At 35.1% G+C, this 26,201-nt stretch overlaps 2 protein-coding genes across 9 annotated transcripts in view; one reads left to right on the forward strand and one right to left on the reverse strand.

Annotated features, from left to right (window-relative positions):
* Nucleotides 1–5,535, forward strand: part of LOC125676502 (RUS family member 1-like) — a 13,640-nt gene extending 8,105 nt beyond the window's left edge. Inside the window, exons 7-14 of the mRNA XM_048914362.2 lie at nucleotides 370–471; nucleotides 566–636; nucleotides 1,366–1,550; nucleotides 1,640–1,697; nucleotides 2,184–2,257; nucleotides 3,581–3,690; nucleotides 4,941–4,983; nucleotides 5,334–5,535. Coding sequence (XP_048770319.1) covers nucleotides 370–471; nucleotides 566–636; nucleotides 1,366–1,550; nucleotides 1,640–1,697; nucleotides 2,184–2,257; nucleotides 3,581–3,690; nucleotides 4,941–4,983; nucleotides 5,334–5,506 — 816 coding nt within the window. The 3' untranslated portion in view covers nucleotides 5,507–5,535. The remainder of the gene's footprint in view (nucleotides 1–369; nucleotides 472–565; nucleotides 637–1,365; nucleotides 1,551–1,639; nucleotides 1,698–2,183; nucleotides 2,258–3,580; nucleotides 3,691–4,940; nucleotides 4,984–5,333) is intronic.
* A 1,112-nt stretch (nucleotides 5,536–6,647) lies between these two features.
* LOC125676453 (kinase suppressor of Ras 2-like) overlaps nucleotides 6,648–26,201 on the reverse strand; it is a 49,689-nt gene continuing 30,135 nt past the window's right edge. For 4 of the 8 annotated variants that reach the window (XM_048914334.2, XM_056164542.1, XM_048914315.2 and 1 more), the window contains 8 exons: nucleotides 22,554–22,647; nucleotides 20,023–20,111; nucleotides 19,796–19,895; nucleotides 17,045–17,178; nucleotides 16,680–16,811; nucleotides 14,537–14,666; nucleotides 11,660–11,817; nucleotides 6,648–9,502 (listed from right to left, as the gene is read on the reverse strand). In XM_048914334.2, the coding sequence (XP_048770291.1) occupies nucleotides 9,493–9,502; nucleotides 11,660–11,817; nucleotides 14,537–14,666; nucleotides 16,680–16,811; nucleotides 17,045–17,178; nucleotides 19,796–19,895; nucleotides 20,023–20,111; nucleotides 22,554–22,647 (847 nt within the window). In that variant the 3' untranslated portion in view covers nucleotides 6,648–9,492. The remainder of the gene's footprint in view (nucleotides 9,503–11,659; nucleotides 11,818–14,536; nucleotides 14,667–16,679; nucleotides 16,812–17,044; nucleotides 17,179–19,795; nucleotides 19,896–20,022; nucleotides 20,112–22,553; nucleotides 22,648–26,201) is intronic. The other 4 variants (XM_048914340.2, XM_048914329.2, XM_056164533.1 and 1 more) reach the window with 1 other exon arrangement.

Below are 26,201 nucleotides of genomic sequence, written 5' to 3' on the forward strand. Positions count from 1 at the left end.
AGCATATGTGTTTTACAAACATCTCTTGTTTTTTTTTATGCTTTAGTGTGTCCAAAAATATACAGATTGTACCTGTATTTTAACGACACTTGGATTGAATGTGCAAATATATCGAAACAAAAAAATCAAAGCTTACAGGCCATGCCTACCATTTCATGTAGACCGTTCATATTTGTGCAAACTGTTCATCATTCCTTACAAACTGTTCAGCATTCCGTGCAAACCGTTTATTGTTCTGTGTAAGAATAGTGTAGTACCATTCTGTACAAGTGGTGTAATAGCACACTTCAGGGTTTGTATGGTGTAGTTAAAGGAAATCATTAAAGGTTTGTTCATATATACATATACTAACCTCTGCAATGTTTGTAGTCCATCGTGGGGGTAGCTGGAGGAGCTACAAGAGCAGCGCTCACTCAGCATCAGGCTCGCAGGAACAATATGGCTGATGTGTCTGCTAAAGATGGAAGTCAGGTAAGCTTGCTCTCTATCTGATGAAATACAGTGATTGTAGAACATTGTCTGTTTATTAACATCATCATTATTTCTTCTTTATTTTCGTGTTCAGGAGACTCTGGTGAACCTAGCTGCCCTTATCTGTAGCTTGACATTGGTTCCTTTGGTAACAGGAAAAGAAACGTATGTCAAACGGATGTCAAATTTTATTATATTTTAAAGGTGCTTAGCTTATATGCAGTGTTTGAAACTCGCAATGAAATTACCTATACATGCAGGACCGACTGCTTGCAAAAACTGTAAGCCCTACCAAAGACTTATGAGCCTCAAGAAAATAATTACCATTTTTGAATTATTACTATCTATCTTCTAATCAAAAGGATTATGTGACTAGTACTCAATTTCCATAACTTTCATCCCCATCATATATATAATTTTATAAAGTTGATGAGGTTTGTCCCATGGTTTGTTACCGGTAAGAGAAGCAGATCAGATACATCTGAATTTCATTTGCCGGAAATTTTAAGGTTGGGCGCCTTTAAAATGAAATTTTGTTCACTTGACGTAAAATTTATGCATCTTGGGTGGTCAGGTGCACAGTTACTTCATACACTGGTTATATGGTGTCAACAACTACATATTCATTGTTTTCTTGTTCAAACCATAACAGTCTGAGAATATCCTTTTTCAGTGACAAAAAGTCACTATTTTATGTAATACAAATAATTTAGTTATACTTTATTTCTGCCATCTTGCCCTTTGTGACTCATCAGGAAAGACTTTTGCAATCATTCAATTTCATCATTATACAAAATTGTTCATGAGAATTTCATGAAAATAAAATGTTCTGACCAATATAAAGTCATCCACAGTGCTGAGAGTTTTAATACATATATTTCCAATCCAATCTAGATTGATTTGGACCTTATTTGTGCTGTTTACAATGCTACATCTATATGCCAACTACTCAGCTGTAACTAGTGTGATTATGGAGACACTGAATCAGTCCCGACTCCACCTCTTAGTTCAGCACTATCTCCAGACGGGCAGAGTTCTCTCCCTTCAAGAAGTGAATTACAGAGAACCTGTTCTTTGGAGTGAGTAATTTTTGAAGTGACCCCGATTCAACCAGTAGATATTCAGACTGACAAGTTCCCTCAGCAGATTGTTGACTTTTGTCTTGCAGAGACGAGAAGAAAGCTGTCTGTGTGTCTAGGAACTTCTATAGGCAAAGTGTTCAACACGTAAGTTACAGTGTTTGTCTGGCCAGGTTTTTTTAAGGTCTTGATTTCAAGGGCCTGGGCCTTTCCAATTGGAAAAAATAGTGACATTTGCTTGAAATTGGGGAAATTGTTTCATACAAAGAAATAGGAAGAAAACCAATCTAGTATGCATTAAGGCTCCTGACTTTAAAATTGGTCAAAGCTTACCTCATTCAAATAAGCAGAGGCAAAAAATTTAGGTTTACCTAACGATTTTGAAGCAAACATTGTAATCTGTGGGTCTGTGAAGGAGATTTATGAACAATAAAGCTACCCTGCTTGATTTGTTTTCATTGTTTGGGAATTTCAAAGCAAAAAATGGGAAAATACCTGCTTTTTAGCAATGGTAATGGGGCCTTACATGTATTTCAGCCCCTTACAGACCCTAAAAAAAATCCCTGTTTGCTGACGCAGTTCCAATCGTAATTTGATGTCTATAAGTATTCATTTCTTGGTTTACTGTTACAGATGCAGTCATATAGAGGAGTCAATAGCAGCTTATGAAGGCAGCAATTACATACTAGATCTTAACCTGAAGACAGGTGGGTTTCTTTTGAAATAAGATTTTCAACAGCTATGGATTTAGTACACTAATTGCAAGTGATTTTCAAGTGATATGCTATCCAGCAGTGATTGTTTGAGAAATGATGGAAATAGAGGAAGAATTTCTTGGAGAATAACCTACTTTACACTCAATGAGGGTGGTTGCAGTTTTAACTTCATGAATTTATTCTTACATATTTTCTATTTGAATATTCAAGTTTCCGTTATGGCCCCAACCTAGCCCTGGGACCATAGTTTGAACACGCCTGAATATTTCTTTCAAGTTTTGGGTAGTCTGGTACAATGGTTCTTGAGAAGAGGATTTTTGAAAAATCTCACCATTATTCATTGGGAAGGAGTGGAAAATGTGTAAAGTTTAGAGACAAACAGATGACACAAACACTTCTCAGAAAAGCTCCCCCAATCTTTCAGTTCAGAACTACAAACTTGCAATAAAAATCTTGATGCAACACTGGTCTGTTATGACATTTATTAAAAATTCAATGAAAATGTAATAGGTACCAGCAGTCCCCTAAGTGTACCTGATTTTCAACCTTGTTCACAAGCTCGTGGTGCCAGGTGGTCAGCAATCACCTAGGTGTAGCGATAGTAGGTGAGCGGATCATAGGATCTAATTTTAATTAGATTGGTATAGGTATAGCAATAGAAGGTGAGCGGATCATAGGATCTAATTTTAATTAGAGTGGGTGGTCAGTTAATGAAATGATTATCTCCTAATGGAAGATGTTTTCACACTTGTGTGTCTTTGAATGGATGACAGAATTTTAGTGGATTTAGTGCAATGGTTGTGCAGTTTGTAAAATTGCAATTGTATTTTGTGTAAAATTTTAACTTTTTTTGTGTGTGTAGAACATTAAAAGTAATGAAAATTTGGGCCAAAAAATTATAAATACTAAATTTCTCATTTGTTGATGGTAATTGTTTTGTATCTATCCTAACTTTTTATTGTAACTTATTTTCACCCAATTTGAAAATATTTCATTTTCAAATCTACTAAAATATATTTAACATCTATATGTAGGTCAGGAATGATTACCAGTATTTTAGAAGCATTTTGCTTATATGGATTCATTCATGAGAATTAATAGATCCTTCCCTTAAGAAATATGTTGGAAATTCTACACACTGCATGTGCAATGGATCATAATCTGTGTACATTTCTCAAACCATGAATGAATTGAATGTATATGGAGATCACTGTCATAGTGTTGGCTTCTATATAACAAAAAGTGTAATGATGTTGTAAAGGGAGAGCACTTTGTGTCCATTTCCTGTCTTTAATTAAACTGTTTCAATTTTAGGACGTATATCAATAATTCTGTCCTCCAAAAGCACACCCGAGGATCAACTGCAGAGTTGTGTTCAGGCAGAAGTCATCAGCTATGTGTATGATAACCTGTATAAAAGACAGGTAACACCAAACTGCGATAAGTAAGTCTCCCAAACGAAGTTTGGAGACTTAATTGTTTTTGCACGGTTCTTATTATTCTTCCGCTTCTTTGTCATGCCTAAAACTGTCCGAAACCGTTCTCCGTAACCATTGGATGAAAGTAATAGATATTCAAGGATATGATAGGCCAATTTATCTAGATGTGCAGAAATGTTTTTGTTTTCAGATTGAAGGGAGTTAGGGTACATTTTGGGGGGATCAAATGGGGGTGGGGTTTAATATAGAACTCTATGGGGAAAAAATTACTTCCAAAATTCAACAAAATTGACATATATGATAGATAGAGTCCTGGGGTCTTTAGAAATGAAAAGGGAATGGCAGGACCTACAAATTAGTATCAAGGTCAAGTGACTCCAGTGACCTTGATCTCTGACCATGAACATACAAATTAGTATAACTTTGAAACCAGGACTATTAGTGACATGGAATCTTCAGAAATGCCCCCCCCCCTCCTCAGTATCCCTTGCTTGTCGTAAGTGGTGACTAAATGGGTGGTCCTTCAGATGAGACCACAAAAACCGAGGTCCTGTGTCACAGCAGGTGTGGCACGATAAAGATCCCTCCTTGCTCAATGGCCTTAAGCGCCAAACATAGGCCTAAATTTTGCAGCCCTTCACCAGCACTAGTGATGTCTTCATATGAGTGAAATATTCTCGAGAGGGACGTAAAACAATATTCAATCAATTTTCGAAATTCCTGACCCAACAAAGTCATCTGAAAATAAAAGACTATGTAAACTGTGGATCCATCGTTTGTGTAATGACTAGTTGAGGTTCGAGACATTTGTGTGAAGAAATGTGTACTGTCTGCAACTCTACTGAACATCTTTTCTCAATTTCTTCTTGCGAAAGAACGGGCTCAAATCTATACAGCTCCAAACTTAACTATTCACAACTCGTCATGTTTACAGTGCTGCTAATAAAATAAACTGGAACCGATGGTGTGACGTCATAAATTAAACTTCAATGGCCGCTCACTTAGCAGCGGGTAATTTAAATATATGATAGATTAATATTGATTTAATCGTTAAGCAAGGATTTTTATTGTTAAAGACTGTCATTTACGATATCAGTAAGTAATGCTTTATTCATGGAAGCAGCGTGGTTAGGGTTGCCTTTCCCTTGAAGGAAATATTCCTTAGCAGGGTCACATGTGATATCAGCATTACATGCATCTCTGAATAGTTTGAGTGAATGATTTTATTGTTTTAGGATTTGCCTGAACTGAGTGACATTGTGGCAGCATTGGAACAGGGTGGGTATATTTGTGATGTCATACTCTGACAAAAAATACTGTATACCATAACGTTTTTGCCCCACATGTATTTTGAATGGGCGAATTCAAAACTGGGCAAAATCAGATTTACCCAGTGTCTTAAAGTAGTAATGAATGGTTTGGGATGAATTAACTCGGGGTGATAATTTGTTTATTAATGTGTTTGGTCAAAAATACAAAGGGTAGAATTTTTCTGGTATACAATATTTCTATCCCATTTCTGGCAAGACAATCAATATTTTGTTGAATATATGATCCTGTATTATTGTTTTAACAAGGGCAATCATAACAACCACATTCAATGTACTACATGTACATGTATATTAAAGGTGATGTACTGAAAACCAGTGTTGTCTCCCTTAAATACATACGGACACACATACAAGGTTTCTGTAGGACCTTAACTGACCAGGGCTGGCTGCGTGAACCACTACTGCTGGGTCCAGATGAATGGCGGGCTAAGTGGGACAATACTGGTCTACTGGACAAAAAAGATGTTTGAATTTAATAAACAGTTTCTTTTAAAAAGTATCACTTTGTTATGATTATCTACCAGCAATGTTTCACACCACGTGTTGAATTTGCTAAAGACAATATGATTGTCAAGTGGTTCCACAGATATATATTGGCCAGCTACATTTGTATGTGGTTAAAAGCATTGGCTGCAAGACATGAATTGGCATTATTTTAACCCTGTAAGAGGTCGGAATGAATTGGTCCCCTTTCTTATATCATAACAAGTTAAACATTTCTGTGGGTCATTACCTCATAATAGGGGTATTTAGTTCAAAATGGTCTCAAAGGATTATGATCAGACCATGGGTCGTAATCTTGGATAAATGTCAAGTGTATATCAAAGTAATTTGTAAAAATGTTAGAATAATAGTTTCAGGTCATGACTTTATGATGGAACGACTTTGAAGTTCATATTGGGCACAAAGATTGTTTAAATCAAAAGTATAATTATTGTAATACTGAATGGTCTTCAGCCAAGATCAAGGTCATTGATTAAAAAAATCTAGAAATGTTTGCTGAGCCCCAAGCTGAAATTTTCAGAGGTGAAATTCTAGAAGAAATCAATGAACATCACAAAAACTGGTGTCATTTAGTTCTCATGGCAACAACAATCATTTCCTCTGATGAAGTTTTTATTGTGTGATCAATGTAATACTATCGTAATCACCAGGTCCATGAACATCGTGTTTCCGAAAGCCATCTAAACTAGGAAAGTTAGAAAGGGGCACTGCAATGGTGCCTGATGGATGGACAGATAGGAAGATGAAAATTTTCCCAAGGAAACAGATGTTAACACATGCCATATAAAGTGCTGATGGATGGACACAAATCTGGAAATCTAGAGGTATCTTCCTATTCCATGAAAATCTTCTAAAGTTATTACACGCCATAGAAAATGCTACTGTCATTAAAAAAAATTTTAAGTCCCATATCTGTAATGACAAAGCCTATAAATCTGAAAATCAATGTGGTCTTCTGCCTAATTCAAATACATGTATTATGTAAAATTTGTTGAAAATTTCCCCAAGGAAACCAAAGTTATTGGTGCCATAGAAGTGCTGAAGTACAGACAGCGATTACTGAAGGCCACCCGCCACATGGCAGGGGCTTAATAACATCACAACTCCTTTTTCAAACAGATTTTTTTTAATTTTCATCACTTTATGTACACATGGCATATTGCACATAGAAATAAAGAATCAACAATGGTCAATATAGAATAAAAACTTACAATCCTGGCTCACACTAATAGCACATACAATATGGGAGGTACATCACACTCACTGCATGAGGTAACTCGCATTTACCATCTCACAGCAAATACTGTATGTAATTTGGTATGAATGGAAAACATTGACTTATGATTTACTCAAAATGTCAGTGATGTAGTCGTATATTAGATTTTTGTATTGAAATTAAGATTAACAGGTAATGTACTAACTATTCTACTGAAGTAAGAGAAGAATTTGATAACACATGTCCTGTAGATATCAAAGTCAAAAATATTCTGAACAACATTACTATTTCCATAAGTAACACCAACACAACATAAAATGAACTTTGTCAATTTAACCATTTTGTACAGATTTTGTTTTGGGGTGGGTTTTGATCTTGATTTTAAAATTTTCTTCTTAACATGCCAATTTATAGCCAAAAAAATTAACACATCCTACAACCAACACGGCCTAGGTTAAGTCTGATCAGGATTCAGTTTGATGGGTTCCAGTAACTTTAAGCCTAGTATGAGAAAAGTAATGACAGATCTGTTGGAAGATTTATAAATCTATTGAATGCCTTTATGCCATTGTTGTATGGGGACTCCTTTATTTAAAGTATTCCTACAGCCATGTACATAAGTGGTAAATGATCTAGTATTGGCTGTTTGAGCCGATGATGGCAATGACTTACTTGGTGCCATGGTATTCACTCTACCTTATACAGATGATTTTATCACAGCATGCTTTTAAGTCTGTACTCTTCATTCATAATAAAGATGAGAAAAAAAGCAGCTATTGGAATCTCTCTCCTCTCTCTCACACACACACAAAACAACATGGAGGTAACTTTCATTTACACACATGCCCAGACATGTCTGGTATTGCATGACGGGTACAAAGTTCATGAATTGCTACACACATAAATAATGTCAATGTAAGACAAAGTAAAGCATTGCATTGCTGTCGCATGAAAACAGTCAATATGGTGAAGTAAGGTGGTATATTAAAATGTAAAAGCTATCCTATATGTCAGTGACATGAACATAAGATAAATCAAAATTCCTAGGGTAAAACAAGTGGAGGATTTTACCAGGATGTCAATAAGAGGCAAATATTACACCTGCCAACATAATGCCATTTACTGCCTTAAAACATAATTTGTTCTTTCTGCAAAAAAGGATATTAAATCCAATTACAATTACGATGATCAAATCAAATCAATTGCTATGATGAATTGTTTTCCAAATGCCTTTAGAAATTTCAGTTGACAAACATCAAAAGATACATGCCATGCAGGCATATAACAAATTCTTGGTGAACTAATCTTCCTTTTCTGATGTGTGCACAGTATCGCCACATGAAGTTGTGTATTATGATTGGTGCTAACGATGTGAAATACTGGCTTACTGAAATTTAAAAGTCAGTAATTTGTACTTGTAAAAAAAAAACACCCCAGTAATCAAAATACATTTATGATCTGAAGATAAAATTAATGATATGTACAAATCATAAACTATCTAGTAATAAATAGTAACACAGTCATTATGCTCTGCCCAACTTCTATGGACGATTATGTATAACATATTTATATGGTGATTTCTAAGACTACTGACCACAGCGAAAATAAAGAATTATGACAGGTAAATCTATAATAAAATGATGACCATGCACATACCGAAGTTAAAACATAATGATCTACAGATCCTCAAATACTACATCGTGCTAATCAATGGTCATGGCGCAAAATATATCACATTTGCATAAAGGTTTTGAATGTTTTGTGGACATTCTCTTTGGAAGAGTGGTGTCCAATGAAAACTCCGGAATGTCTGTTGTAAAGCACTTTCATCCTCTCCACTGCTCAGTCTTAACACTCTTATCATAAAGAATGGACTGTAAAAATTCAAAATCTTAATAATAATGAGGGGGAAAAAAACCCAACCCAACTTTAAACATTTCAGCTGTGCATTAAACAAAGTTTACCGATAGTGTGTAAAAAAAAAAAATTACCTAGTAGTAGGCCTAGATCTTAGACTAAAACAAATGCTTTTATTACAATTGAAATTCTATTGTATAGAATCACCAATCTATATGTATCTGTTTTAAATGAGAAGTATTCTCTTTGAGCATTTTCTACATATAAAATGCACACTTTTAACCATGCTTCTGGAATGGATTAGGATGAGGGAGAAAAGCATGATTTGACTATCAAATAAATAACAATCATTTAAAATACACAAAATAAAAGCACTTAGGAGTCAAAATCTGACACATTCCAATAAATTGTGCTTCCTTCACATGTTCCACCTTAAAGGAACATTAGACATAAATATAGGTCACAATGACAAATTCAGGTCACATTCAGTAAGACAATTATTTGTGTGTGCAGTGGGTCAAAGATTGTAGGAATAGTTTTCATTCAGAAGTTTACAATAAAGAAGTCATGAATCTCTGCAATATTAGTCTGTAAACATTCCTCCTTTAATTGATTAGCACTGTCCAAATTCTATCTCAGAGTGTTTAAGACACAATGTCTAACACTATCAGAGTCAAGCTGCGAATTCTCACAGTTCTCCTACAAGAAAGACACGGTTCCAAATGAGCGGTTAAGCTGTGAACACAGAGTCCACGCTGCGGGACAGGTGGACCGGGTGAGAGGGACTCCTGACCAGTCGCTTCTTGGGCAGTCGTTCCACTGTCTTCAGGAGCTGTCTGAACTGGGGCCGGTCATCTGGCTGGTATGACCAACATAACATCAGAACATCCTGTGGAAGGGAGTAAATCTGTTAGTAAAGACTACCTCATATCACAGGGTACAAAGCAATAGTTAGTATATAGAATCTTTAGCGAAAATTAGTTTGTCATCATAACTACTCATATTTGACATGAAAATTAATCAAAACTTATGTTAGTTCTAAATACTGCTTACAAAGTAGTCATTAATAATCATATACTGTTCTCCAGACCAAAACTATACAATGAACCACTCACCAAAAAACTTGAGGGCAAAACTATGATAGAAAGGTGTCTCCCATTTAATCTAAGAGCTCACCAAAGTGCAAAAGATCAGAGCAGATATACAAGTAACTACAGTGTACTTTTGGAAATTCAAATATACAACAGATATTCATGTCTGATAGAGCATAGTAGTCGTGGCCGTAATCATTCTCCAAGCCTATTTTAATAAAGAACTAGAGAAGATCTCAGCATCCACTGTGTGTAATTCAAACTAGTATATATATGTGTATGTTAATATTGTAGAGTAGAACAGTTTTCTTGCTGTAACATATTGATCTTACTATGGAATTGTGGATTTTTTTAATACTTTAAAAGTCTACAACACAATAACAAAAATGTACCACTTTTATGAACTATAATTCCTAAGAGTCATCCATAGCTCCACTGTAAGTTAGTTGATGATTCCTATAATTGTGATGCTGACCTTAGATATAGCCCTGCTATGAGCTCATTATTGATTAATGATTTCTATACATATACTTTTAACCTTGACACTTTAGATAAAGTACTTATCCATAGGTATCTTTCTCATAACATGTACAAGGGAAAATATCTCAAAAGTTCAATGTCTGACAAAAAATAAATTCACATAGTTTAGTTTTCATGAAGACCCCCCCCCCCCCCCCCCCCCCCAAAAACAAAAAAACCCACTAAATATGATGATTCAAGTACTGAAGACACTCTCCACCTTTTCTACTGTTTATTCACAAATGAAAGTGTATTTGTAATCTTTAAATGTACATCAATACAGGTAATTCGTTAGAATAAAGAAATCATGTAATAATGACAGAAAATTATGGAAGTTTTTACTCCCCCCTTCTAACTACTTGAATTTTGATAGGCCTATATATCAGACATCAGCCTTATGATCTTACCCCCAACATTGCATTTAATACATGCATGATTGCTATCTGTCGGTCCAACAAAACATGTACTAGAATTTTAGTCCCTTTCTCATGAAATCTCCATAGAGAAGCACTCATTAGTGTATAATGTTGTAATTTCTCATTACAACCTTGACCTTTGACCTTCCAATCTTAAAATTTCTCATATTATTGTCCATTTATATACTGAATACCAAAGTGCTTTCCTATAATCTGGCCAGCAAATGATATGGCTGTTAATGCAACACACATTCTGACTGTAGATTTGGCAATGTATGAAGTGTTGAGTTTTCTAACAAGGTTGCTAACAAACTGCAGGAGATATATCAAATAAAATAATACTGGAAAATAGGTGATCACAATAGATTAGTAACCTGTATCTTTGCTGTAGGGCCCTAATAATGGCTAATTAGGTCTGTTTCCAAACATTTTCATTTAGAAAAGGTATCTTTCATATGAAGAAATGTTATAAAATACATGTATCAAAGCAAATAAAAGACAGAGGTAACATAAACAGGCTAACTCTGTTCTCCTTACCTCTAAAAGGCTAACTGAAAATACTAGACTGTCCACATTTAGACATATGGATAAAACATCAAGAAGGGAAAACGGGTGAAATAAACTTTTTCACAACATGAAAGTCCTGTATAAAAGTGTGAGATGTGCTAAATTACAAAAACCCTACGTGTACTATGATAACAAACCATATAAAAGCTTAATAATAAAAACAAAGTCAGCACTGTAAGTCATGGCAGTTTGAAGACTACACTATGCAAAATAACTGAAGAATGGAAAGTTAGAGACTTCAAACATTCAGCAGGTGCCCTGTGCAGTTGAATTATTTGTCATACAATGTAGTGGTATACAAGAAAGGAAATGACTCCAAGTCCCTAGTCCCTCTATTTACTGGGTACACACTCCTTACAAGTCTGGAATTATATGCTAAGTAGTCGGAGATTTAGGGCATGCAGCATGCATTACACTGGATGGGAGAATACATGACACGGTATTAGTCCCTACCCTAGGGGCCTGGCACCCAGGACCACCGGATCAGAGGAGCGCCTATAATTAATTGACTTGGGTGGGATCCTAGTAGACAGTTTGCGAATGTGTTCAAACAACTGATTAAACTCAGGTCTATCAGAATGTTTGAATGACCAGCAATAGCGGAATATATCCTGTAAAGGAGAAAATGTTAAATGCGGAGGTAGCAGGTTCTCAGCTCTATTTCTACTTCACAATAAGGAAATCTCAATCAGGGTGCATCACCTGTGTATATTTTTCAAAATTGATTTTTCTAAACATATTTTAATATCACGAATGGAAATGATGTATGGACTTTAATTATATACTCTGCACTTATACCTCAGATCAATTTTATTTCTTTGCAACCTTCTAATCAAATGAGAATGCACGTTTGAAGAAACATGTACATGTTATTTCTATCTTTAATAAAACAACACTTGTACACAGTAAGGCATAAAAAAATGCCTACCATTCCATGTGTAAATAAGTTTCCTGCTCAAAATTTAATGATCTGAAGTTGGTATTCAGAAAGTAAAAAAAACCATAAGAATGACAATCTTTCATTGCTCATTTGTTCTACGAGGGCGAGTCAATAAGTAACCAGTTAACTTATTTCCGGTTGAGATCCACCTCTTCTTTTTCGATGTAATTGCCCTCTAGTGTGATGCATTTATACCAACGGTGTTCAAGTGCCATCAGCCCAGAATTGAAAAAGTCAGGGTCCTTTCCATTGACCCACTCTGCAACTGCCGTCATGACTTATTCGTCAGACCAGAAATGACGTCCACTTTTCAAGTTTGGGAATAGGAAGAAGTCGCTAGGAGCTAGGTCAGGCAAATAGGCAGGATGTGGTATTAATTTATACCCGTTTCGCTCTACAGCATCCATTGCAACTTTGCAAGTGTGGACTCTCGCTTTGTCCTGTTGCAGCAAAACATCTGGCGTTTTTCACGAATGGCGGATCTCAGCTGGTCTAGCAAGTTTGCTTAGTACACTCCAGTTATTGTACTTTTCTTGGGTAAAAAGTCCAACAGAATAACGCCTTTTGCATCCCAAAATACTGTGGCCATCACCTTGCCAGCAGATGGTTGTGTCTTGAACTTCTTTGGCCTCGGGGACCCAGGCCCTACCTACTGACGACTGAGCTTTATTCTCTGGCTCATTATAATGAACCCAAGTCTCATCTACAGTCCCCAGACACAAAAGAAAATAATCTTTAACCTAAAACGTTTCAACAAGACACTGAATACTGATGCTCTGGATACCATTTGCTGAGGGATTTGGGTCCCAACGGGCTGTTAGCTTCAGCATACCTAAACGATCATGCAAGATTATTGAAACGCTACCATGTGAAATACCTAATGCCTGCTTATTTCTTCCACCTGAATTCGCCTATCAGAGTATACCAGATCCTGAACTTTCTTGCACATTTCTTCGTCGGTGGCATCCAGTGGGCGTCTAGACCTGGCTTCATCTTCTAAAGATGTTCTACCGCGTTTGAATTCCCCTACCCAGAATATAACCTGAGCATAAGATGGTGCAGAAGACCCATAAACATCCGCTAACTCGTCGTGTATTTCATTGCCTGTATTACCTTTCAAATACAAGTACTGAATTATAGCACAGTACTCAACTTTGGATGAAAAGCATGCCTTTGCATCACTAGCCATGTCAGACATTCAATATCTTATTTAAGAATAACTCGATACGCATGCAATTTTGTACCCAGGTATAAAACATGTATGAAACAAGGCATGAAAATCGTGACCATCTCAGTCAATCAGAAATGGGATAGGCTAGTTACTTATTGACTCGCCCTCATATAGCTATATGTAGATTAATACTTGAAAACATGTTGGTTTTTTTCTTTTTAATACATCATTCATTTTGATCATATCTACATTTTCTGCATTTATATCTTTACATAAAATGGGCTTTTCATATTTTTTAATGTCTTTCTAATGCACTTTCAACACAAAAGAGCTCTTGATTTAAACTTATGTATTGACAATCAGTCATGCCAAAATATTTTTGATTTCCTATGGAAACTTTAACTCTTACAAGTTTGACAATCTCCTTTAAGAAATTAAATTTTGAAATGTTTCTTCTCATAAACCAGTACAGATATACCACATGTACTTGTTCAGTATAATGGCTGTGTTGTTTATTTATTTTATGAATGATGTATCCAATATAGTTTACGGCTGTGTTGTTTCTTCATTTTATGAATGATGTATCTGATAAAGTTTATGGTTGTGTTGTTTCTTTATTTTATGAATAATGTATCCAATATGGTTTACGGTTGAACACATTGACTGGTATTTTAAGCATCCTTAAACCATTGTCCTCAATGATGAGTCAACTAAATTTTTTGCACCTTGAAATCTGAAGAAAGAGGAATAAAATCATTCATAATATATATGATTATATTGCTACCCTACCCTTTTTGCTGTGTTTGATACACTAGTAATAAAATCTAATCTCCCATTACACAGGTGACACACTGTTTCCTTACAATTCTCTTTAATACAATTAAATGCAAATCATCAACAGCAAATAGAACAAGAAAACAAAAAAGTGCTCAAAATATTGTGAAGTAGACAATAAGTTCCGCAGCTTTGTGAATATATAACATTTACCCTTGCATATAAAGGAAAATATTAATATCAAATATGTTACAATACGTGTATAAATATCACAAATATGTTACAATACGTGTATAAATATCACAAATATGTTACAAAACATGAATAAATATCACAAATCTGACAAAGCCACACAAATTGCTTCAGAGCAGACTAAATCCACATTTTGTACTCAATAACTTCAAAGCTGCAAAAACAAGGCAATCTGACTTAGAAACAAACTGACCTTCACTTCTTTTGAAGCCATCACACTCCCAAGAGATTGCTTGATCCCTCTCCCTACTTGCCATATGATACACTCTGGTGGTTGGTTCCTAAAGGGCCAATCCCCCACTAGTAGCTCATACCATATTGTTCTGTACAAAAGAAACAACATTGTTCAAACTCTGAGAAATTTGGATCCCTTATATAATATATGGACTGGTCGTGATAGGCAGCTAGCTCAGTGATAGTTTGCTTCGCAACCAGGATGTCATCAGTTTGTTTGAGCCTCCCTCGTGCCATATCCTCGTCAAACCTAAGATGTTAACATAGGTTGTGATTGCTCCTTCACCAAAAGCTCCGCATTTAATTTTAGAAGTGAGAATCACGGGTCTTTCAGATATGATCTTAAAAACAGAGGTCCAGTGTCGCTGCAGGCATTGACACGATAAAGAACCCTCACTGCTACGGCCCCGAGTACTAAGCGTAGGTCTAAATTTGTGGTACTTCACCTACAGCTGGTTATGTCTTAATATGAGTAAAAAACTCTTGACGGGACGTGAAACAAACAATCAAACATATATAGATACACACAGTTTAACTTCCATATCTCGAATACTGTGGATATGTCGTAATGATTCAGAAGTCCCAACCATTTATTCTTTAAATATTTTACCCTCAATATCTCAATTCCTCAGATATCTCAAAGTTTTTACTCTGTCCCATCGAGTTCAAGATAACACAGTTTGATTATGTGTGTGTATGAGATTTGAAATAATGAAATCGAACAAGTTCATATTATTACATGTGTTTTCCAGCACTGAAAAGATCATACAATTTAAAATATTTACAAAAACACCCGTTTAATCTGACCCGACCAACCATATATTTTCGACCAACAAGTTGACCTGTAAATTCTTGCATTTTTTTTCACATGCATCATTACAGTACGTATTTTGTTAATGTAAAATGCTTGATATAATTTCACTAGCACCCCTAATTGGGGATAAAATGCTTGATTTTACTAGCACCCCTAATTGGGGATAAAATGCTTGATATAATTTCAATAGCACCCATAACTGGGCATAAGATGCTTGATTTAATTTCACTAGCACCACTAATTGGTGATAAAATGCTTGATATAATTTCACTAGCACCACTAATTGGGGATAAAATGCTTGATATAATTTCACTAGCACCACTAATTGGGGATAAAATGCTTGATATAATTTCACTAGCACCACTAACTGGGGATAAGATGCTTGATTTAATTTCACTAGCACCATTAACTGGTGATAAAATGCTTGATATAATTTCACTAGCACCACTAACTGGGGATAAGATGCTTGATATAATTTCACTAGCACCACTAACTGAGGATAAGATGCTTGATATAATTTCACTAGCACCACTAATTGGGGATAAGATGCTTGATATAATTTCACTAGCACCTCTAACTGGGGATAAGATGCTTGATATAATTTCATTAGCACCACTAACTGGGGATAAGATGCTTGATATAATTTCACTAGCACCACTAACGGGATAAAATGCTTGATATAATTTCACTAGCACCACTAACTGGGGATAAAATGCTTGATATAATTTCACTAGCAACCCTAATTGGGGATAAAATGATGGATATAATTTCACTAGCACCACTAACTGGGGATAAAATGATGGATATAAATTCTACCCTAACTGGGGATACTGTAGAAACAAAACCATCAGTGTCAATATTCAAGATAAAAAATTCTAGAAAACTTTCCATCCTGTCAGGAAGACTGATATAAATTCAGGAAGTCCATCACATTTACGACAAAATGTCTAAAATCAGCTATTAAAGTATACAGATAGGCGCAGTCTTCATGATTTATACAGGTAGGTGCAGTCTTCATGATTCTTGTTCCCTTAAATACAACTATTCAAGGTACATTTTTCTGATCAAGATTCCTCCGTCACATTGAGCTTACTGGTATATCAAAGCATGGCCTCTGTAATAGGTGTAATGCCACAGAAATGTAGCCACAAACCAGAACATTACCTCAACTACAATTTTTGTACTCCACAAAGTAATTAATTTTCATCTTTACCCAATCTTTTTTTTTTTTTTTTTTTGCCTGGAAGTAGAAATATTGATGTTTTTAAAATATGTTCATCAAGCGTACCCAAATGCGTAAACATCTGACTTTTCAGAAAATGGTAAGTCTACTTTAGATCGTCCTGAATGCAGACATCGAATGACCTCTGGAGAGAGGTAACACAACCAGCCCGGGGAAATGTGCAGCCAATCACCTTTCCTGTAACACACAGAGATGATCTAATTGTATTTTGTGATATACATATAAATTATGTAAGGTATGTAACCTTCTGTAATACTGGTACAATGTACTGACAAAACAGATTACTGCTTGACATAAGGAAAATTTCAAAATAAGTTGTCATTTACGAATAAGGACTCTAGCATGCTTCAAATGTTTTGTAATTCTGGGTGTATTGAAAGGAGATGAACACTAATAACTGCAATACATACCTGTTGCCATGGCAAATTTTGGTCACACTAAATAAACCAAAGTCTGTGATCACAACTTTGCCATTTTCTAGGAAAATATTCTTTGTTTTTAAATCTTTGTGGATGATTCCTCTAGCATGTAGATAGCCCATGCCCTTGAAAACACAACAACCATATTATAGATTTTGCCTTTTTACATGTACATTTAAAACTGTATTTTATCAAGGCATGCTGACCATACTAGAACATATAAATAGAATATCACATCAACAGTAAGAGGAGTCTGAGGACACACTCCCCTGCAAAACCAAAATCTCTCAACAAGTCCTCAAAGTCTCTAGAAAGGTCTGGGAGAGTATAACACATTCAACACTCATTTCCAACATCCAAAATCATAAGACCCAAGATGTACATCACATTTGTTTACATGAAATTTCAATGAGGGATTTAGTCCGAAATATCTGACGCTTTCCTGGCTTTTTTATGATTTTGATATTTACCGTGCCAGGAAAAATCATAAAAAAGCCAGGAAAACGTCAGATATTTCGGACTATGAGGGATTAAACTTCCTCCAAGAAATTTGAGGATTCAACATAAAAATTCCATAATTTCAACAAAAATGTTACACACATACACTGTATAAGGCAACAATTTATTAATAAAATTTGTGTGTCAGATGAACATCTACATGCACCAATATTCCACAAATATTGACAAATATATGTGTCTTGAATGATCACAGGTTTTGCTAACACCAACTTAAAGATGCCCTCAGATATATACATAAAGACACAACTATTTTGTATGCTTGTATTTTAGTATATACTACAACAGCAGGTCAGAATCAAAGTCACTTGTTGTAAGATACAGTGACAATCAATGAAAGTTGTCTCCTATTCTCAATGTTCTTTAAAGTGTGTTAGCATCACCCATGTTCAAGATTCATTTATGAATTTCGTCAAGACACAAACCAATAATTCTTTGGCTACTTTACTTTTGAGACAATGAAGGTTGCATGGAAAGTTGATAATATGTTGCACTAATTTTCGATCATATGAACAGGATTTATGGGCTGAGCGCTTTGTGGCCACAGTCAGGACAGCTACAAGTCTTCACTTATAATGATGTGCACAGGGTTTTGACACAATCTGAGCAAACTGGAATATATAGTATATAGAGTTATACTGTAACATATGTATATCAGTTTGCTCAGATTGTGTCAAAACCCCATGATGTTGTGCATATAAAAAAGGCCCATGGGCCACATTGCTCACCTGAGTCATCTTGGTCCTGCCATTATTAAGCTGTTGTGATTTCCAGAGGTTTCTTTTTCTTTATTCCCATGAAGAATTTTGACCCCCTGTTCTGGCCCCAAATTATTTCCAAAAGGTCATGGCATAACTGGACATGAATTTATACAACATTGGGATGTTTTAACACCAATATGACTTGCATAACCTTGCTGTTCTGGAGAAGGTCAAAGTCATAGATCATGGCATGAAATGAAAGGTCTTGCCATAAGAAATCTACATATATGTACAAAATATGACAGTTCCGGAGATATTGGATACGTCAGATTTTTTAAAAGTAGGTCAAACCCCAATGTCAAAGTCAAACTTTGATCCTCTATTGTGGCCCCACCTATCGTGGCCCCACTCCACCACTGGAGGTCATAATTTGAACAAAATTCAATCTACTTTATGTCAGGAAGTTTCTTGTAAATTACAACTTTTCGTGCCCCGTGGTTCTACAAAAAAAGATTCTTAAAGATTTTTCCTTTATATCCCAAAGTAAAACTTTGATCCCCTATTGTGGCCCCATCCTACAACTAAGGGGGGGGGGGGGGGGGGGGGGGGCATGATTTGAACAAATTTGAATCTACACTATGTCAGAAAGTTTTCATGGAAATTTCAACTTTTCTGGCCCAGTGGTTCTTGTTCAGGTTATCTTTTCTTAAAAGAAGGTCAAACTCAGAGTTCAAGGTCACAAGGTCAAAGGACATGATGTGAAATAAAAGGTCTTGCCATATGAAATTTATATACAAAATATAAAAGGTCTACCTTAGATAGTTCATGACATATTGAATAGGTAAGATTTTAATGCAAAGTATGTCAAATGTCCAGGTCAAGGTCTCACACTAGAGGATCACATGAAAGGACGTCCTTTCAACTATCTGGCCCAGTGGTTCTTGAAAAGAATATTTTAAAAGATTTTCCCTATATATTTGCATGTAAAACTTTGATTCCTTACTGTGGCCCCACCTTAACCCTGGGGGCTATGATTTTAACAAACTTGAATCTGCACTATGTTAGGAAGCTTTCATGTAAATTTCAACTTGTCAGGTTTAACACACTAGAGGAAATTTTTTTTTTGTTCTTGAGAAGATTTTTAAATGACCCCACCCTATTTTTGCATTTTCATGAATATCTACCCTTTGAAGGCCATTCATTTGAACAAATTTGAATCCCCTCCACCTAAGGATGCTTTGTGCCAAGTTTGGTTGAAATTGGCCCAGTGGTTCTGGAGAAGAAGTCGATAATGTGAAAAGTTTACAGATGGACATTGGGTGATCAGAAAAGCTCAATTGAGCTTTCAGCTCGGGTGAGCTAAAATATTTGAAATCCTGTGCTCTATGTTTGCTTGTCCCCCACACTACACAAGCCTACAGTTAACTAGTCTGATAGTTTCTACACTTGCCTGGAACTACAGAATTACCCTCAGTTTTAAATCCTGAACATACATTTGTATTTGAGTTACAAAACAAAGGCCTACCTGTGCTATTTGTTGAGCTATCAGTATTGTTTTGTTCATGTTGAATTTTTCTCGGACATTGGTACGGACATATGTGTAGAGAGTCTGACCACTGCAGTAACTATCAAAGAAGCATACACAGAGCATGTATATCAACAAATTTAAATGACTGTTTTAACTTATATTTACATGTACCTTCAAAATTCTTTGAAATATACCTCTCTTCTAGATATTTTCTTTCAGTTTACCTGGTAACTATGGCAAGTTGTGGAGGTTTCATGCATGCACCCATAAACAGTAACAGGTTTTCATGCCTGGTGTTCTTCAGCATGGCCACCTTAAATCAAGAAACTCAAATCAATGTAAATATCTCCAATCAATGTAAATATCTCCAATCAACAAAATATTACATCATGCTTAAAAGAAGACATTTTCTTTGTGTTACTGGTTAACATTTATGACATTTTTAACTTACATTTTCAAATATTTTATTTTTGGGGTGAACACTCATAGTGAATACAAATCCTGTCCAAGAATGTTATGAGCCAAAGTGCATTGTTACCTTTAAGTTTGAATGCTGGGAGAGAAGATTGGTAGTTTTTTGTTCATACATGTACATGCAACTCTGCATTCCCAAAAATTCATGAAGAGCCTAATTTTGATGTCAGTTTAAATTTTGAGGTTGCTCTCTGTCTGGATCTTCCTTCTAGTTTGAATACTGAGAGCAGAGCCTTTGTCTACCCTCAGACCACTTTCTTTATCCCCAACTGAATACCAAGACCTGAGCTTGGTTTGTTAAAACCCTGTAACTGATTTCTACCTGTGACTTGTCTCTACTTTAGAAATACATCTAGAGGGCATTACACACAGCATAACACTACAAAACTAGATCTTTAAAGAACTACATCCAGAAATCCTGAAAGAAAAACATATCTATACCCCCCCCCCCCCCTTTACATCATGCATAAATTCTTCTTAGAATAATTTCCAGGAGATAATTGATAGTTTTAGATGAAGTGACCCCAGTCAAGGAAATTTGATTAAAGCAGTGCACTGGACCATGGATGTCATTAACTATCCTGGACCTGATCAACGAAAGAGACGGAACCATTTACCAATACCAGAAATCAGGCCAAAGAGATTACAAATTTTTCTGTGAACTTACATAGAAAAGGATAAAGATAATCCCAAACTGCGAATATTTATGGAATTTATGGACTCTTTAATTAAAGTTTATATCCATCCCCATAATAAACACTCTATCAATTTAAAAAAAACCTCTATATTTTAACACATTTGATTCATATATTTGTTACCATGAACCATTGTTTCTATTCTTATCTGACAACATTAGCTGGAATTTGCACCTCCGTAGCTAAATTTGCACCTCAGTAGCTAAATCTCAGCATTTTACTTGTTCTGATGACGACCGTCTAAGGTCGAAACTGGTCAACCAAATAAATTTGAAATCACATTCCCATGATGTGTTGGTGATCTGTTTTTTATCTTTAAGTTTAAAAAAAAATTGCAAGTGAAGATTTTATCTAAATATAGAATGCTTAAATCTCAACTCTACAGAGAGTACAAGAGTGGATGACATTACAGCAAGATTCATTAAAGTTGGAGCAGATTTTTTGTTAAATTACCCATTACTTGTAATATAAACATATCCATTACTTCTGGTATTGTAGCCAATGCTATGAAAGTGGCAAGAATCAAACCTTTGTATAAAAAGAAGTTTGCTTGATGTTGGAAATTATAGAGTCTGACTTATTAATATTTTAAGTATTGTTTCCAAGGTTTTAGAGAACGTTACTTATTCTCAACTTAAAAAAAATTCATGACAAAATCTTTTTCGAGTTCAAGTCCAATTTTATAGGAAAATTTTCTACAGCAAAAGGTCTTTACACTACGATGCTTATGCTCTATCTACAAAAGGTCTTTGACATTGTTGACCATGAAATCTCATGCAAAAAACTTGACGGTATTGGAATAAGGAATACCAAATGGTTTAAATCTTATTAATCAAGTTTTTAAAATTAGAAAATAGTATGTCATACCCTGGTTTTCTTGAGTGTGGGGTACCGCAAGGCAGTATTTTAAGTCCTTTGTTGTTTTTAATCCATGTCAATGATATGGCTTCCAGCATAGATGATGAATGTAAACTTATTTTATAACAGATGATAGTGCTATTCTATCCTCTCACAAAAATTCAAAAATTATTTCAGAAAAATTTAGAAATGTTTGAAACAGTGTTCAAATTGGCTCATAGACAAGAAGTTATCTTTTATTTGAATCTGGAGCTGGATTTCTCAGAAGGAACTTAAGTCGAAATTTTGACTTAAGCCTGAGATTTTACTCAAATTTTGACAGATCAAATAACAGAAAACTCAAACTAAGTTTGAGATTTTTTTTTGAGAAATCCAAGCCAGAAAAAACTATCAGGTGTTTATGATTTTCAAATTGAATGTAATGGTCACTGTAAATCCTACAAAAAAGTGAGATACCTAGGTGGTTTTATTGATCAATTTTTGAGTGGGGAATTCATTGTTTCTTGGTATCATGTCAGATTCACATAATATATAAATAAAGGTCTTTCAACTATGTCTTTCAACCTATATAAAGATGCAATTATATTGAAATAAATGTATGTTATGTATGACACAAGGATATCACACACACAATTGTATATAATTCAAACCCTAATACTTTAGCTACTTATGACTTACATGCAGCTGTTATTGTTAAATTCCGAGATCATTCCCTGTTTATGACATACCTCTAGTTTGAATGCTGAAAGCTGAGCTTGGTTGTTGTCAGAGTCAGGGTCCATATGTAACATTTTAATGGCTACTTGTCCATGCCATGTGCCCCTACAATAGGAATGGTATCCCTTACATATACAAGTTCTGACTTTTCATCTTAAATAATTCATTTCTAATCAATATTCAACCTTTACACTTAAAAACAGGTTCTTTAAGAATGGATTCTTGTCATAATTCAGACAGATTAGAGGATTGATAAAATTCATCATTAGTACGAGTGTGGGATAAGGAAATTCCACCAAGGGGACAAGATTTGCAATCTAGGATGAGGCTTTGCCAAGTCCTACACAGCGAATCTTGTTCCATGGAATTCCCCTCTCCCACACGAGTACATAATAAAGGATCATTTCCTCACATTTTACCCACAGTTTAGTGAATAAATTCAGGAGCAATGAGAAAATTCCAAATTATCAAAATCATTTGAACTTCAATGCGAAAACTAATTAGACAGGCAGAAAGAGCATAACCCAAAATGATTTACACTTATAAAGTGTTAATAAAAAAACAACCCAAGGTTGTCCATCAGAAAGCTATATCAAAATGAAATTTAAAGAAAAACAACACAAAATATTTACAGTGGAACCCCGTTATTACGTTCCCCCTTTAATATGTTAGTCCGCATATTACGTTGGAATTTCAAAGCACAAAACCATTTCTTAACAAACCTATATAAAATAGACCTCGTTATTACGTTGACCTAAGATGCCGGGACTCGGTATTACGTTGTAAAATTTCCGACAAAAACGTAATAAACCCCTAATTATTCAATAATGATTCTCAAAATAATAAGCCATTCACACCTTGACTGTCTGAGGCAGTCACCACGTAAATTTCCTGGTCTGTTTGGGGATTAGAGACGCTTGACTGATCACGCTTCGATAGATCTAGCGACATCAATACAGGTGAATACCTCGTATCGAAGCCAGTGATAAACAATTAAATAATGTTTATTTAGACATTGTACTCTATGAAATTTACTTCATTTTTCATATTTTGATAATCGAAGAATTAATTTCTCAACCACCTAAGTGGTCAACATAGTGTGATTACCTTCGCTATTAAAACTCTATTTACGGACAGCTTTGGTACCGAACATGAAAGACAAGATTTATCGTAGCATTGTTAAAACCGCTTAAGTAACTGATTGGACATAGGTGACGAAAGGTGGTCAATTAAAAAATTGTCTGTTGTTTGGACATGCAGCTTGGGTGTTCGTAAATCTCATCCATACATACACCAATCAAACTGTCCTGTGTTATCGGCCGATTCGCGCACGACATTTACCTCAGTGAATATTCTAAAATCCCTTGATGCGCACGTGATTTTAGTGCCATCATTTAGCGTTATAAATGAAATCTTCGTGCATCATTATATATTTTTTTTATGTGGATTGCGCTTAAATTGTTCTCCGTGTTTATTGTTGGTGAGAAAAGTGTGTAAGTGTTGGGTATCGTGTGCATTTTGTGTCTATAGTTTTGTTGTTTTGGGGTGGGATTTTTTTTATTGTGTTGTGTATTGTGTAATTAGAGAACTTAATAAAATGATGTTTTGTTATTTTTTTAATACGAATGTTGAATACGAACCGGAACGAGTTATTGATAGAAATTTACATGAACGCATTGTTTTAAAGTTGAACAAAATGGCGGTCCAAACGAATGCAGAAAAAACGTTTATCAAAACATCCTTATGTATCCTACACCAGAAATAAAGAAAAGGGATAAGAACATGAAGAATTACGGACATTAAAGATAAGATGTAAATAAAACAAAGTATAATAGTCTTTTAAACAAAGAAACAGTAAAGATATATTCACACACCCCTTCACGGAGTACCAACGGACGATATACAATTTCCAAATGATATTTTTAACAGATTTCACTGAGAACGTTTATTACATTGCCCCCGGTATTACGTTATTTTATCGTGACAAAATGGAAAACGTAATAACGGGGTTCCACTGTACTACACCATGTAACATAAACCATATAAAATGTATGACGTCACAATCAAATGATATTGCAGCAGTGTAAAATAGAAAAATCTCACGTGGGTAAAGTTGATCTCAATTACTGGTGATAATGTGAGAAATATCTTTTCTTTAGTTATGAAACATGTGGGTTATTCCTCTTTCTTACTATCATCGGTAACATTTATCACTAAGATGGAGTCTGGAGAACTTAAATTATTCCAGTGGAATCAACAGTATTATACAATTATTGCTGTTTTTGAGGTCAATAGGATGATTTAGACACCTGAGGAGTACAATATTCACCGAGTCCGAAGGGCGAGGTGAATATTGTACTTCAAAGGTGGCTAAATCATCGTATTGACCTCAAAAACAGCAACAATTGTTTTATTATATGATTAAAAAACCCTTCAAGATTGTGTTTATATACGTACATCTGCTGAAATCTTAGCCGAACCCAGTGAGAAACGCGGAATTTCATTGGACGGCAAAAATAAGTATAATCGATCGCGTCAAATTGAAAGTTCCCGACCTATTTTTGGTCCTATGTGGAAAAAATAATTCCTTATGTTCACCTGGAAGGTGACGTGCAGGTAAACATAACGTAGTATGATTTCTACATTGTTGGATCTCAGCCAATTAGAGAGCTAGGAATTATTCAATCATATAATAAAGTAAATTATCACTTAAAAAGTTTTCAAGTGGTGGCCTTTGTCTCTGGTAGAAAAGAATCACAGCAAGATATTTTCAGAAATAAAGGAATAAGTTATAATTGACAAAAGTATCTGAGTATATTAAATTTAGAAATACCCCAGTTAAGCATTCTAAACATTAAAAATGGAAAAATTTGAAAATTTTCAGCTCAAATCGTGTTCATGCCCCTTTAAAAGATTTTTTTTTTTTAGAAAATCTTCTTCTCTTTCTTGTATGATCTGATATTTCTATTGTAATTATTGGAAAAGGTCCAAAAACTTTAACAATAATGTTTGACAGAAATAACAATTTAAAACTATCAGAGGAAATACGGGACTTTTGAGATACGGATCCACTCTGACTTTTATCACGCATTGAGAGTAATTTGTAGGGCATGTCACTTGTGGATTACAATAACAACTAAGTAAACAAGCGTGGGTTACGTCAATTGCTATCAAATTCCTGCATTTAAATGCTATCTTTGAAAGAAAGGAATCACTGCAACCATTTTATAGGAAAATGCATTTGATTAAATTACGTGGTTTGGCGAGGGAAATAAATCTAGGGAATATCTTGAGGATATCGGTAAAACTTCATGTCTTGCATCCAATGATACGTGTCTAAATGTGCCTTTTCCCTTCCATCTAATTTACACCCTGGTACTAAGCACCATTAGTAACTTAGATCGTCATCGTAGGACTGCTCATAGCTCTTTACGGACCGTTTGAAAGCGAAACATCATTTGCATCGATGTCAATTTTGCCTTACAATTGGTTGTTATCACGTGACCGTGGTGTATAAACGTCAAATATAATCTGGCCCGGAGGTTATAAAACTTTTACTATACTCATACTCAAACTCAGCCATGTTTGTTATGAGTACAACTCTGAGCAAGCTCCCAGCATACTCGAAAAATCTTGAACATGTTCTCTATTTGAGTATG

The sequence above is a fragment of the Ostrea edulis genome, chromosome 1 (assembly GCF_947568905.1).
Source record: "Ostrea edulis chromosome 1, xbOstEdul1.1, whole genome shotgun sequence".
Lineage (NCBI taxonomy): Eukaryota > Metazoa > Mollusca > Bivalvia > Ostreida > Ostreidae > Ostrea > Ostrea edulis.